Source organism: Galeopterus variegatus, unplaced genomic scaffold (genome assembly GCF_000696425.1).
Source record: "Galeopterus variegatus unplaced genomic scaffold, G_variegatus-3.0.2 Scaffold229, whole genome shotgun sequence".
Classification (NCBI taxonomy): domain Eukaryota; kingdom Metazoa; phylum Chordata; class Mammalia; order Dermoptera; family Cynocephalidae; genus Galeopterus; species Galeopterus variegatus.
The window spans coordinates 17770-31737 of NW_007726340.1; the positions used below are offsets into that span (position 1 = coordinate 17770).

Here is a 13968-nt window from a genome sequence, read left to right on the forward strand (position 1 = left end):
GGGATCCGAACCCTCGGACGGGAGCGCCGCCGCGCTTCCCAAGCGGCGCACTATCCAGTGCGCCACCGGGCCGGCCCCCACATGTGCTTTTTTTGTGCAAGTGACTTTCATTTCATTTCATGGCAAGCCTACATGTTTCCAGTCACAGCTCTCATTGGCCAGGGCTGGCCTTGAAGCTAGAGTTTAAAATGTGTGACAGTCAGGGCCAGCCCGGTGGCGCACTGGAGAGTGCGCTGCTTGGGAGCGTGGTGGCGCTCCCGCCGAGGGTTCGGATCCCATGTGGAGACCGGTTCCCGCTCACTGGCTGAGTGCGGTGTGGGCGCAACACTGAGGGTTGCGATCCCATTGCCGGTCCCCGGTGCGGGCGTGACACCGAGGGTTGCGATCCCGTTACCGGTCAGTAAAAAAAGACAAAAAAAAAAAAAAAAGAAAAATAATGTGTGACAATCATAACAAAATACTTTGTCTTTGAACTTAGAACATAAAAGCTGGCTTCTAGTTTCTTTCACCATTGAAAGAATTGTGGCAGAAAGAAGTCACTGACTTGTTTTCTGGAGCCTTAGATGAGGCCTTGGGCAGCCGCATGCTTTTCAGGTCGATGTCTTCTGTTCTGAAGAGTCTGTTCTGGGCATTAGAAAGCATGGTCCTGCACCCTGGTTCTCTCCAGCTGCCCCCATTTTTGAGGTGCACTGGGTAGGCTGCAGCCCATGGGTGCCATGGCGGACCCATGCCGGGGCAAGCCTGCAGGGCCTGGAAGGGCAGGGCTGTGACCCTGGTTGGCTTGGGCAGCAGGGGATGCCCGCTGGAGGGGTGCTGTGGCACCACCCATGGGGCGTGGCCAGGAGACAGACCTGACTGGCCTCCACTGGCAACCCCCCCTGGGCTGCAGGGCCAGAGGTCAGGGGGCATCCCAGGGCTGCCTCCCTGCCCGGCCTTCCCCAGACCTCCTGCCTCCACCTTCAGCGCTGCCCCTCTCCACAAGAGTTCTGTGTACCCTCCATCATCTGCCCCGCTCAGGTCCGGGCATTCCGTTCTTGGTGGAGCAACAGCAACACCAGCCTTCTCTCTGGTGTTTCCAGCCTGCCCTCTCATCGTCCTCTGTGACTACAGGGTCCCTCCCTCTCCCTGGTCCTAAGTGACAGAGGGGGACTCTGCCTGTCTGCCCGCCTCTGCACTGTTCTGGCCCGGCCACAGCTTGTTATAAAACAGCTCCTGGAAGAATGCCAGCGGATTCTTCCAGTAGCTGTTTTATTGTCTCATTTTCAAGATTAAAAAGAAAATAAAAACTTTTTAAAAACCACGTGTTTAAAAGCAAAATGAAGAGGGAGAGCAGGAACAGATTTTTTTGGAATTAAGGCTTTAAAAAATTTTTTTAGAATTATACCCTTTTTTTTTTTTTTAACCAGGGATCAGCTGTTGATTTTCATCAGGATAACTATTTATTTGCTGAATTCATGTGACTGTGAAGGAATCACACCCTTGGAACAAAACACACAAAACAAAACCCCAAATCCTCTTTCACCCTGACCTTGTAGACGAGGTCTCGGCTCCTCTTGCCTGCACACACACGTCTGATTGTGTTGGGTTGCAATGCTTTTCTTATTTGGAAAGGGTGACTGCCATACCTAAAACCTTTCACTCCACAGACGCTGGGAGTTTCTGATGGGGCCAAGCTGGTGAGAGGAAGGAAGGCTCGGGGCTGGGGCCTCAAACAGGAAGTTTCTCTCACCACCGCCTTCCCTGAAGCCTCCCCTGTTCCAGGCCCCAGAGCTTTTCATACAGTGATCTCCTTTGACTACATTTACTTCCGCCCGATCTATACATTTTAATAAAACTTTACAACAAACTGAAATTACTAAAAAATGTGTTGCCAAAAATGAAGAAAAGATTGTTTTACATTTCACATTTAGATATACAAGCCATCTGCAATTGATTTTTTTTTAAACTATTTAATTTTATTTTTTGGACAAATTATAATCTTGTAATTATGGGGTATTCAGCAATGTTAATGATATATGTATGTAGTGTGTAATGATTGAATCAAGTCAATAACATCATCTCCTTAAATACTTATTGATTTTCTTGTCCAACTGCAACTTTATACCCTTTGACCAGTAACTCCTAATCCTCTTCCCCACCTCCCGAGCCTCTGGTAACCACCCATCTACTCTCTGCTTCTGTGACTTCAGTAGTTTTAGATTCCATGTGTAAGCTACATCATGCAGTATCTTGCCTCACTTATTTCACTTAGCGCAATGTCCTTCAGGTTCATCCATGCCACAAATGACATTTTCCTTCTTTTTTATGGCTGAATAGTGTTCCGTTGTTTACATACACCACATTTTCTCTGTCCATTCATCTCTGATGGGCATTTAGGGTGATCCCATATCTTGGTCATTGTGAACAGTTTTGCAGTGTCCATGGGGTGTACGTGTCCCTTCAACACACTCATTTCAGCCTCTTGTGATGTACACCCAGAGGTGGGATTGCTGGGTCTGGAACTGGTTTCTGTGTACAGTGAGAGGTGGGCATTTTCACATGGGTACGCACTTGAACTAGAGCCTGTTATTGAAAGGACCATCCTCTCCTGCTGCACTGCAGTGTCACTCTTGCCATTGATTGGATGACTGGTGTCACATGGGGCTTGGTTTCTGGGCTCTCTTCTGCTCCGTCAATCAGGTTGTCTGTCCTTCCACAAATACAGGCTCCCTTAATTGCTATCACTTTTAAAGTATTTTAAAATTTCTCCTAATAATGTTTTGTGCCTTGTACGTCTTCATTAAATATTTTGTTGACACTAATATAATGATATTGTTACGAAAGTTTCATTTTCTATTTTGTTGCTTATATACACATATAAAACTGGTTTTTATTTTTCAATGTTATATCCAGTGACCTTGTTAAATTCACTTATGAGGTCTAATAGTTGCCTCTAAATTCTTTTGGATTTTCTAGGTACAACAATCTTGTCTCTGAGTAATGCTAGTTTTTGCATTTCTTCTTCCCTTTTATTTCTTTTTCTTGCCTCATTATACTTGGAATAGAAGTGGTGTCAACGGGCATTCTTGTCACTTCCTGAAGGTGACAGTGTGTTAGTCTGTGCATTGTGTGGTGCCTGTCTGTTGCATCTGTTCCATTCTGCAGGGGCTTTTCAGTTCTTGCTCATCAAGGGGTAGTGCCCCAGGGGGAAGGGTTCACTTTTCCCCCTGGGACCCCTCAGGGCATCCTGGGTGTGTGAGTGATACTTGGCTGTCTACACCACCTATGCAGACTAAATACACCAGTATCGGGCTGGCCCTGTGGCTCACTCGGGAGAGTGCGGTGCTGATAACACCAAGCCCAAGGGTTCGGATCCCACATAGGGATGGCCGGTTAGCTCACTGGGTGAGCGTGGTGCTGACAACACCAAGTCAAGGGTTAAGATCCCCTTACCGGTCATCTTTTTAAAAAAAAAAAATAAATAAAAATAAAAATAAATACACCAGTATCCCATCTCATCTTTCCTGTTGTCATGGTGGGCCGAGCTAGTTTGCGCGGGAGGGCAGAGGCACAGTGTGGCAGGACGAGGGGGTCTGAGCCTGTCTCCCTGACATCCCACAGGTGAACCCAGACACTGGCTACATCAACTATGACCAGCTGGAGGAGAACGCCCGCCTCTTCCACCCGAAGCTGATCATCGCAGGTGATGAGCCGGTGGAAAGCAACCTTGTTTGTCAGCAGCGCCCGTCCCTCTTACAGAATGAGGACGTAAAGATGTTCCTGCCCTGTCAGCTTACTGCCACTTTCTGCCGTGGATAGCTGAGCTTCTTGGGTTAAAGTATATTTTTTCTTTCCAGACATATGTCTGTTTACCACCTTTAATGCTAGGTGGAGTAAGAGCTGAGGCTGTTGTCGGAGAAGCATTGAGAAATGTTAACCCCTGACTAATTGGGGTTGGTAGGGACAGTTGGGGGCCATCCAGACCACCGTGACATTGAAGAGGCAGATGAGAGTGGTTGCCTTTAGCACAGAGACATTTTTTGAGGGCATTCTCCATTTCTGTTCTAGACATTTTAGGGGGAGAAATCTCTAGGCTTTTTTTTTTTTTTTTTTTCCCCGTGTCCGGCAACGGATCGCAACCCTCAGTGGGATCGCAACCCTCGGCGTCACGCCCGCACCTCGCTCAGCCAGTGAGCGGGAACCGGTCTGTATGTGGGATCCGAACCCTCGGCGGGAGCGCCGCCGCACTCCCAAGCGGCGCACTGTAGCAGTGCGCCACCGGGCCAGCCCAAGGCTTTTAGATCTGCATATCCAGAGTCCACTTGGCAGTTCTGCACTGAAGCTGACTCAGCTGGCCTGTGGACATCTTTGACTTGATTGTCACCTTTCTTGTCTCAGGAACCAGCTGCTACTCCCGAAATCTGGACTATGCACGATTGCGGAAGATTGCAGATGAGAATGGGGCGTTTCTTATGGCAGACATGGCACACATCAGTGGGCTGGTGGCGGCTGGCGTGGTGCCCTCTCCTTTTGAACACTGCCATGTGGTGACCACCACGACCCACAAGACCCTGCGAGGCTGCCGAGCTGGCGTGATCTTCTATAGGAGAGGTGTGCTACCAGTGTTGGGTACAGAAGGGTACCGTGCTTTACATTTTTCTTGGGGGGAAGCTGGGGAAAACTCTGATCTGGGATCCCTTGAAAATATTAGGATCCCAGTCTCTTAAAGAGCTACTTAGGAAGGAGCAATGACAGTTTTACAGAAAGGATCTAGAAGGAAGCCCTGAGCCACAGACCACAGGAAGGGGATTAGCCACCACTATGGGTTGGAATGGAGCAGCATGCCAATGTCCTTTTGCTCAACTAATACTCCCACAAGAGGCAGGTGCCTGAGTGGAAGGAAGGTGTGCGTGGCTGGCCAGGGCTACAGGAGCTTCATGAAGCATTAATTTGGTGATCTTACTGTAGTCTACCATGTTTCTCAAAGAGAACGACTTGCAGTAATCAAACTATAAGACACTGATGTATAAACCTTAATAGTTTAGTCATTTTAGGAGGACTTTCTCTTTTCAGTACCTCACAACCCACCTCTAGTCACTATCCTTGTTTTGGGATTCCCCATACCTGGGAAAGCCACATTGGTGGTCTGATGGTCACACAGCCTGCGGTGAGACCTGATGCCCTAACCTTGCATCAGCAGAGGAAGCAGCCCCTAGTGCTTGCACTGCTCGTATCCTCGGTGCAGGGCTGGACACGGCCGGCTGCCTGCTCGGCCTCTCAGTGCCCTGCTGCTTGTGCTCCTCTGAGGACCCTCTTCAGCTTTGTGGACCTTTCTGAGGCAGTAGTTGTTCCCACCTGCCTAGGAGACGTTTGTTTTCTCCCCACTGCGTGTTACGTGATCCACTGGCCCAGTGCTGCCTGGAGCCAGTGGCCAGAGTGAGCCTTGACTGTGCCACGCACCACTGTGCCATCTCGGGCTAGCTGTGCAGCCTCTGTCCGTTTCCCTGCGTCCGGAGCGCGGACTGTGACAATAGTTCCTTTCCTTTTGGGCTGCTGTTCTGAGGATTAAAGGAATTGATTTTTAAACTATTTTTATTTTGGGCCGGCCCGGTGGTGAACTGCTACAGTGCGCCGCTTGGGAAGCGCGGCGGCGCTCCCGCCGAGGGTTCGGATCCCACATAAAGACCGGCCGCTCACTGGCTGAGCGAGGGGCGGGAGCAACACTGAGGGTTGCGATCCCGTGGCTGGTCCCGGTCCGGTACGGGCGCGACACTGAGGGTTGCGATCCGTTGCCGGTCACGGAAAAAGGAAAAAAATAAAAAATAAACTATTTTTATTTTAATTTTTAATCAATACATTGTAATTATAGTGTGTGTGTTCCCTTTTCTCCACGTCCTCGCCAACACTTGTTTTCTTCTGCCTTTTCGATAATAGCCTTTGCATTTTCCTGGATGATTGGTGATGTTGAGCATCTTTTCATGTGCCTGTTGGCAATTGTATGTCTTCTTTTGAGAAATGTCTATTAAGATCCTTTGCCCACTTCTCAATTGTTTTTTTTGCTGTTGTTTAAGTTCTTTATATATTCTTGATGTTAAGCCCTTGTCAGATGTAGAGTTTGCAAATGTTTTCTCCCATTCTGTAATTTGTGTCTTCACTCTGTTAACAGTTTCCTTTGATATGCAAAAGCTTTTTAGTTTGATGTAATCACACTTGTCTATTTTTGTTTTTATTGCTTGTGCTTTTGAAGTTTTATTTAAAAATTCCTTGCCCAGCCCCATGTTGTGGATTGTTTCCCCTATGTTTTCTTCTAGTAGTTTCACAGTTTCGGGCTTTACATTTGAATCTCTAATCCATTTTGAGTTCATTATTGTATATGGTGAAAAGTAGGGGTCTAGTCTCCTTCTGCGTGTGGATGTCCAGTTTTCCCAGCACCAGTTATTGAAGAGACTGTCTTGTCCCCAGTTAGGTATTCTTGGCACCTTTATCAAAGATTAGCTGGCTGTAGGTACATGTATTTATTCTGGGCTCCATAAATGAATTAATTTACCTAAAGCAGTGCTTAGAGCAGTTCTTGGCTCACAAGAAGCTCCATGTAGATGTTATTAGTTACTATTACTGATTACTATTGAATAGTAGTTTTTATTACTTTTACTATCATTAACTTTTTCTCTGAAAGGAACCTTATTCCCCGTATGTAGCCAAATGAGTACTTCCCCTTCAGAGTAGTCATCTTGGACACTTCTGTAAGGAAACATGCCCCAGATGTGTCGTTTGTTACAATCTCAGCAGAGGGAAAATTGCTCTCCTTTCATTTTTAAGGCCTCCTTGTAGTCACATGTTATTAAGAAAAGAAGTCACCAGAGGAGGCAGGTGCACAATGAGGTGCTGAAACCAGCGTTCTAGCCAGGGTTGTCCACCGGTCTGTCCTCAGGAAGCAAGGGCCCCCTGCACCCGACTGCGTTACTCCTTGCCACCAGCAGTAAGGGCCAGGCTGTGTTTAATGTCCCTGTAGCCAGTGTGGGTTGACTCCAAAATGGGAGGAAACGGGGGACGGCCTCTGGGAGCTACCTGGTGTTTTCTTCATCCAGGACTTCACAGTGTGGATCCCAAGACCGGCAAGGAGTACAACCTGGAGTCACTCATCAACTCCGCCGTGTTCCCAGGCCTGCAGGGAGGTCCCCACAACCATGCCATTGCTGGTAAAACCTCACCCCCCAGTCACGGCAGCCCCCTTGCAGTCTGGTGATTCTCTCATCTCACCTGTCCTCCAAAAGTGTGTGCCAGGACTTCCATGCTAGGGAAGGACCTAGAAGACTGTGTCTGTCCAGGAGATGCTAACACAGAAGAAAAGGGAGACAGTTGATATTGGTGGAAGGTGGGGACAGGAAAGAAGTTGTCCACTGCACACACGTGGCCACCCCGAGTCAAAACTGGGTTGGGCCAAGGTTTGTAAAGTATGTGGAGGCATCTCTGAGGAACAACAGGGAAGGAATGTGACCACTGGAAGAGGGCACAGCAAGGGTGAGCTGCCTCCCCCCGATGCACCCCAGCCTGGGGGCACGCAGGCCCCTGTCTGACCCTTGCACCTTTCACCCTGGGGCCACATCGGGAACTCCAGGGTCTAACTCCATGACCACATAGCAGGCTTTTGTTGACTTATCCCTTCTCCGTTTGTACAGATGGCTTAGGAAGGTTGCGATGATCTCAGAGCTAACTCACTGTCTTCCTGGAGCAAGGCTATTGGTAGAACTCACTTGTGCTGGGCTGAGCCCATGGCGCACTCGGGAGAGTGCGGCGCTGGGAGCACAGCAGCGCTCCCGCCACGGGTTCGGATCCTATATAGGGATGGCCGCTGTGCTCACTGGCTGAGCGCGGTGCTGCCGATCTCACAAAAAGACAAAAAAAAAAAAAAGAACTGACTTGTGCTAAGGAAGTTGGGACGAATGTGTAACTTATCAGTCAGGAGAAGTGCTAGCAATTCCCGTGAGGAAATGAGAAAGCGAATGGCAGAGTCTTGAGCATAAGGGGGTGGGAGATGTTGGGGTCCTGGGAGTATTTTCATGTTCTCCCTTTACACCTACACACTCAGCACCCGCAGTCTCTTCAGCTTTGAGATGGGGGGTCACTCAGTCCCCAGCCATGCTGGGCCTTTTCCGGTGTTCCCACAAGCACTGATTAGAGGCTCTGTGCCAGGACTCAGGGGCTTGGATTTTGTGTTATCCTCCATTTTTTGATGTCCCTTTAAAGAGCCCTCACAAGGTACCAGATGAGTGTGCACAGTGCAGGGTAGAACAGAGCTGCACTCCCATCTGGACTCTGATCTGAGAGATCTGCATAACCTGGCGTCAAAGCATCAGCTTTTTGGGTTGCCGTATAGTCATTTTCATACATCAAGCTTAAAAAGGACTGTAAAACCCATCTTGCTAAAGAACAGCTTTCCGTGGGAATCTATTAGCTCTAAACCACCATGCCCAAAGAAAGGTTACCTCAAAAGCAATTCCTCAGTGAGAAGAGGATCTTTATCTTTAATAAAGATCTAGAAGTTGAGCCAGGTAATTGTAATCTCGCTGCCCCCTTGGGTGACGTTAAAAAGCAAGGAAGCTTGAGTGGAAACATAGTGTTTACTCATCTTGTTATTTGAGTCTGTCCTGCCTTCCTGACCCGTTGTCTCTCCCTGTCCAGGAGTTGCTGTGGCCCTGAAACAAGCCATGACTCCAGAATTTAAACTTTATCAGCACCAGGTAGTGGCCAACTGCAGGGCTCTGTCTGAGGCCCTCATGGAGCTGGGCTACAACATAGTCACAGGTATGAGCCTGTGCGGCGGTGGGCAGGCCCGCTGTCGGGGTTGTGAAGCCTTGCTCCCGGTTCACCACATCAGGATGGCGCTGCAGCTGCGAGCACTCGGGACAGCCCTGGGAGGAGTCGGCACACCTTTGGGCTGGAGGCCTTCTTTGTGGTCTCCCCCTCCCTCAGGCCATACCAGTGGACCCCTCCGGTGGGCCAGCGATGATGGCAGTACTTGTGGCCAGTCCTCCCCCAGCATCAGGACTGCACGTCCTCAGAACAGCTTTGTGGCAGGAGTACCTGAGGGAGGGTGGGCTGCAGCGGTCACACAGCTGGTGGGTGGTGGAGCCAGGCCTTGACACTGGCAGGACTCAGCGCCTTCCTCTACAGTGATGTCCTCACCATCCTACAGAAGTTTCCTTTGCCCCGCGGGGGTCAGGGCGCAGCAGGTTCTCCCCGCTGGGAGGGCGGCTCCTCGGTTTGCACATTTTCCTGGGGAGCTGGCTGGCTGTGGCCAGGTGTGCTTTAGTACACACAGTCCTGAAGCTGACTGACTGTGTGTGACATGGGCTTTCCAGGTGGGGACCCACCCCGGGGTGCCATCCACCTTACAGTCACTGCAGGTTCCCCAGGAGGACAGCGGTTTTCCGGCAGACAGCGTCCTTGGTTATCTTGGGGAAGGGTGGCTTTCTTCTGCTCACAAGGCTGCCGTATGTGCTAGCAGTGGGCTGGTCCAGGCAGATGGGTCTTGCTGTCCTCTAGACGTGGGTCCCAACACTCTGCCCCCTGTCCTTTGCCCTCTACAGGCATTACAGGCCCCCCATTCTGAGTAGTGTCTGTGAGCGGCCAGGCTGGCAAAGGCTGGGCAATCCCCAGCTTCTCACTGTCCTGGGCTGTGCCCTCTTTGGTGTTCTACTTCCTTTCTTTTCTTTCTCCTTTGCCTTCCACGTTGTCAGATAATAAAGCCCTACAAATCTCAATGTGGACTATGACCTTCAAGGTCCCTTAGGTCCCTGTTTCTCAAACTCAGATGTGCCCACAGATCCCCTGGGGACCCTGTGACGGTGCAGATTCCAGCTCAGCAGGTCTGGGGCAGGGGCTACATTTCCATCCAGCTCCAAGGGTGCTGGCCCAGGAACCACCATGGGAGCTGCAGGGATGTAAGCCGTTCTGCCTCCCCACACAGGAGCCACATGGAAGCTGGCATTGAGGCCCCATACTCCCAGGGCTGCCCTCACCCTGGGGACTTCGTCTTTGTTCCCTCCGCTATCTGCGGATGTGATGCAGATGGGTGAAAAGCAGTTAATGTTTTGTGCCTGGCACTGTGCCGAGCACTATATATAAAATATTTAACAGTAGCCTTGTGAAGTATTGGTCTTTTTTTAAACAAATGGGCAGCTGAGTTTCCAAAATGTCGAGCTGCCTGACTAAAGCCACACAGCACATACGTGGACTCACTGTGGAGCCCCAACACTAAGCTGTCCACTTGGTTTGCCTCCATCTTTGAAATCATCCCTACATCATAGCCCAGTGGCAGAGATGAGAACACTGTTGTCATCCATGTTGACACCCTGATTTAACAAAGGTTCAAAGTGGCCGGCCCGGTGGCGCACTGCTGTAGTGCGCTGCTTGAGAAGTGCAGCGGCGCTCCCGCCGAGGGTTCGGATCCCACATGCAGACCGGCCGCTCACTGGCTGAGCGAGGGGCGGGAGCAACACCGAGGGTTGCGATCCCGTGGCCGGTCCCGGTCCGGTATGGGCGCGACACTGAGGGTTGCGATCCGTTGCCGGTCACGAAAAAAGACAAAAAGGAAAAAAAAAAAAAAAAAAAAAGTTCAAAGTGGAGAGATCCAGAGGCACCAAAGACTCCTGCGTGACCGTAGGCCAGGTCCAGAGTGCTCTGTTAGCCTTGCTGTCCTCATCTGTAACTCTCTGATAACACTATCAACCTCATGGGATTTAGGAGAAAATGTGCAACAGGCTAGCACCTGTCTGGCACCTAATAGGTACTGGTGAATGTAGTTGTTAATCCCTGAGATGGCAAATTGAACCACTACCCACCACTTAGAGGGAGCCTTTAAGATCGGCATCAGAGACACCTGGGAAATTCCCAGGCAATTTGTTGGAAAACAGAAGTATGAGTGACCTGAGCAAGCTGTCATCCCCAGATGAGCTGCAGGCCCTGTGGCCCCTGGCAGGCTGTCCTAGGCGTGGGCATTTCTGGGCTGCAAAAGCTGCTGGACCTTTTGCCTGTCAGTTTACTTCCCTCCTGTATGATCAGTTACCCTTTTAAAAATGCTCCATCCTTTCCAACTCAGGTGCAGGGCCTCTCGTCCAGTGGGTGGTTGAAGCTCTCCGCCACGTGGTGGCATGCTTAACTTTCCTGACCTCATCTGCCTCAGCCCCTTCAACCCTTTGCTTCTTAGGAAGAGAGAGTTTCCTTCACTTGGTTTAGAACCAGCCTCTGCATTTCTACGTGTCCAACTTTGTTTCCAGGTGGTTCTGACAATCATCTGATCCTCGTGGATCTCCGTTCCAAAGGCACAGATGGTGGAAGGGCTGAGAAGGTGCTAGAAGCCTGTTCTATTGCCTGTAACAAGAATACCTGCCCAGGTGAGAATGCTCCTTGGGCTTCTCTTCCACACCTCTCTCATCTGCATTTCTTCTGGCCAGAGTTGCAGCTGATGAAGATATTTGGCTCTAAGGAGAGACCTCAAATGACTGGGGGAAACTAAACCTTGGCTTTCTCCCTGCGCACTCCTTCGGACTTGGTTCTGACCCTGCCAGAAGCAGAAAAAGACTGAAGTGAGCCTTTGGAGGGGGTCTCTGGAAACCAGAGGCTGCATTTCTCAGTGGGTGTTGACAACACCTCTCAAACCCAGACAGGTGTTAGCCTCATTTTCAGAAGCGAGGCCACCACTTTGCATACTGTTAAAACAGTGGCCAAAACATGACCCTCCCTCTTTGTGCCTTTGTCTTTTTCTTTTTTTTTTCTTTTGTCTTTTTCGTGACCGGTAAGGGGATCGCAACCCTTGGTGTGGTGTCACCCGCACCGCGGTCAGCCAGCGAGCACACCGCCCATTCCTATATAGCATCCGAACCCGCGGCGGGAGCGTCGCTGCACTCCCAGCGCCGCACTCTCCCGAGTGCGCCGCGGGGCCGGCCCTGTGCCTTTGGGTCTACCTGTAGTTTGTAAACCACTTGTACAAGGGTACTTCAAAAAGTTCATGGATTCATATTATCTTTAATTTTGTGTTTCCAAGAACTTTTCGAAATACCCTTATACTCTTCTTGTTAAATACACCCAGTATCCTCAGGCCAATTCTTTTCCCCCCAAGTGTCCCTTTTTAAATGCACAGTGGTCACAGTGGTGAGTTGGGTGCAGCTGAGGGACAGAGCCCTACTTGTCTTGAAGGGGACAGAAGTGCACTGCGGCCCAGTGGACTGCGACTTGGGACCCCAGCACTGACATCCCGAGGACTTTTGGAAAAAGACTTCCGAAAAGTAGCCCACTTTATTCACAGAGGTAAGGATGACATTTTGGAAGTTTGCCACATTTTATCGTGTGCATGAAGTTTCTGATTGTGACCGAGTGGTTGAGGCCCTGCCACTGAAGGACATTTGTGTGTCCAGGCTGAGTGCTGGGGGCGGAGACAACAAAAATCACTTCAGCACATCGTCTTGTCTGAGAGGTTGGTACATTTGTGCTGCTGGCGACATCTGCCCAAGGAAGGGTATGCAGGAAGAGTCACTTCCGAGCTGAGCATTGATGCCTCAGGCTCTGTCTGTCACACTCCCCAGTTGTGGGGGCATTTTGGTAATTGTATCTGGCTCCCAAGCCTTGTTCCCCTTGGGTGTCTAGCGCGGGGTGGGACCAGCAAGGACTCATTGTGTCTTGGCGGTACAGGGATCGAGCTGACCCTGCAGATTCAGAATGACATCAGCCTCAAGGCCACCCTGAAGGAGTTCAAGGAGAAGCTGGCAGGGGATGAGAAGTACCAGCGGGCTGTGCGCACTCTCCGGGAGGAGGTCGAGAGTTTCGCCTGTCTCTTCCCTCTGCCTGGCCTGCCCGACTGCTGACGAAGCCAGACTGTACCACCATGCCACCAGATGTGGGGACTGCCGAGGAAGCCGCCAGCGAGCTGCCCCATGGGGACCTTCTTAGTTTCTTTGTGCCCTTTGAGAGGCTTTCTTTTGGGCTTACAAGTTTTCACAAATCAAAATTTAAGTCCTATTGCTAGTAATTCTGGGACAAGTTCTTAAAGAATTTAAATTTGAACCTCTTTCTCAGCTACATATAGTTATTCTAGAAAGATAAAATTAAAATACCATTTAGACAGTGGTGTAGGACAAAACTACTAGAAAGATTCCATCATTTTACTCCCCCTTCTCTTAGAGTTACTGGGCTTTCCCCTGACTTGCTGAAACACAAAAGAAATACCCAAATACATAGCTTGTAAATGCTGCCCATTCTTACTAGTTTGTTACCCAGTGGGATGCCAGAGAACTGGGTTGTGACCACTGGAATCGAAGAGGGAAGTTCTGAAGTTTCTGCCATGTGCTTCTGAATCAGAATTAGAAATCAGACAAGTGTATACAAGCGTACCCAGTATGGTGGGAGTGTTTTGCTATGAGCAGGTCAAAGTATGTTGTAGAAATGGTCCCCTCCTGCTATCCCCCCAAGGAGTGCCTAGTCCCACCCCAGGGGGAGAGTCAGCCAGGGGCGTTCCTGCTCTAAGACAACCAGCTCCCTTCTGCAATCAGGACACCAAATGTCGCCTTCCCAAAGAAACTTTATTTCTCACATAGCTGAAGTGCAAAACAGAAGTAACCATTTTTAATAAGCACAATCAAGTTTTAAACCACAGAATGTCTACAAGAATTATAGCTTTAAAAAATACAACCAACTCTTATATTTCAAAAATATCTGAACTCAAATAAATTAATTTCTTAAAAAGTACACTTCTCATACTATTTGTTTGGCATTTACTCTGGTTAAACTCTTGTGTAGCAACCCCCGTGCGAGGCCACCACCTGTGTGGGCTGCACTCCTGCACCATCCACCCAGACTGCAGCCCACATGGTGGTCAGGGTCACATTCACAGACATGGACAGGAACATGCAGTAATAAAATAGCTTTTTAAAAAATAACAAGTACGAATTCTTCACAGACTATGCTTTTCACTGCAAATATCTCAATCCAACC

General features: G+C 49.6%; 1 protein-coding gene across 3 annotated transcripts in view; it reads left to right on the forward strand.

The window, feature by feature from the left end:
- Window positions 1-13672, forward strand: part of SHMT1 (serine hydroxymethyltransferase 1 (soluble)) — a 27774-nt gene extending 14102 nt beyond the window's left edge. For 2 of the 3 annotated variants that reach the window (XM_008566209.1, XM_008566211.1), the window contains 7 exons: window positions 3601-3682; window positions 4378-4590; window positions 7068-7178; window positions 8662-8784; window positions 11259-11375; window positions 12178-12288; window positions 12670-13672. In XM_008566209.1, coding sequence (XP_008564431.1) covers window positions 3601-3682; window positions 4378-4590; window positions 7068-7178; window positions 8662-8784; window positions 11259-11375; window positions 12178-12288; window positions 12670-12842 — 930 coding nt within the window. In that variant the 3' untranslated portion in view covers window positions 12843-13672. The remainder of the gene's footprint in view (window positions 1-3600; window positions 3683-4377; window positions 4591-7067; window positions 7179-8661; window positions 8785-11258; window positions 11376-12177; window positions 12289-12669) is intronic. The other variant, XM_008566210.1, reaches the window with a different exon arrangement.
- Window positions 13673-13968: the final 296 nt, after the last annotated feature.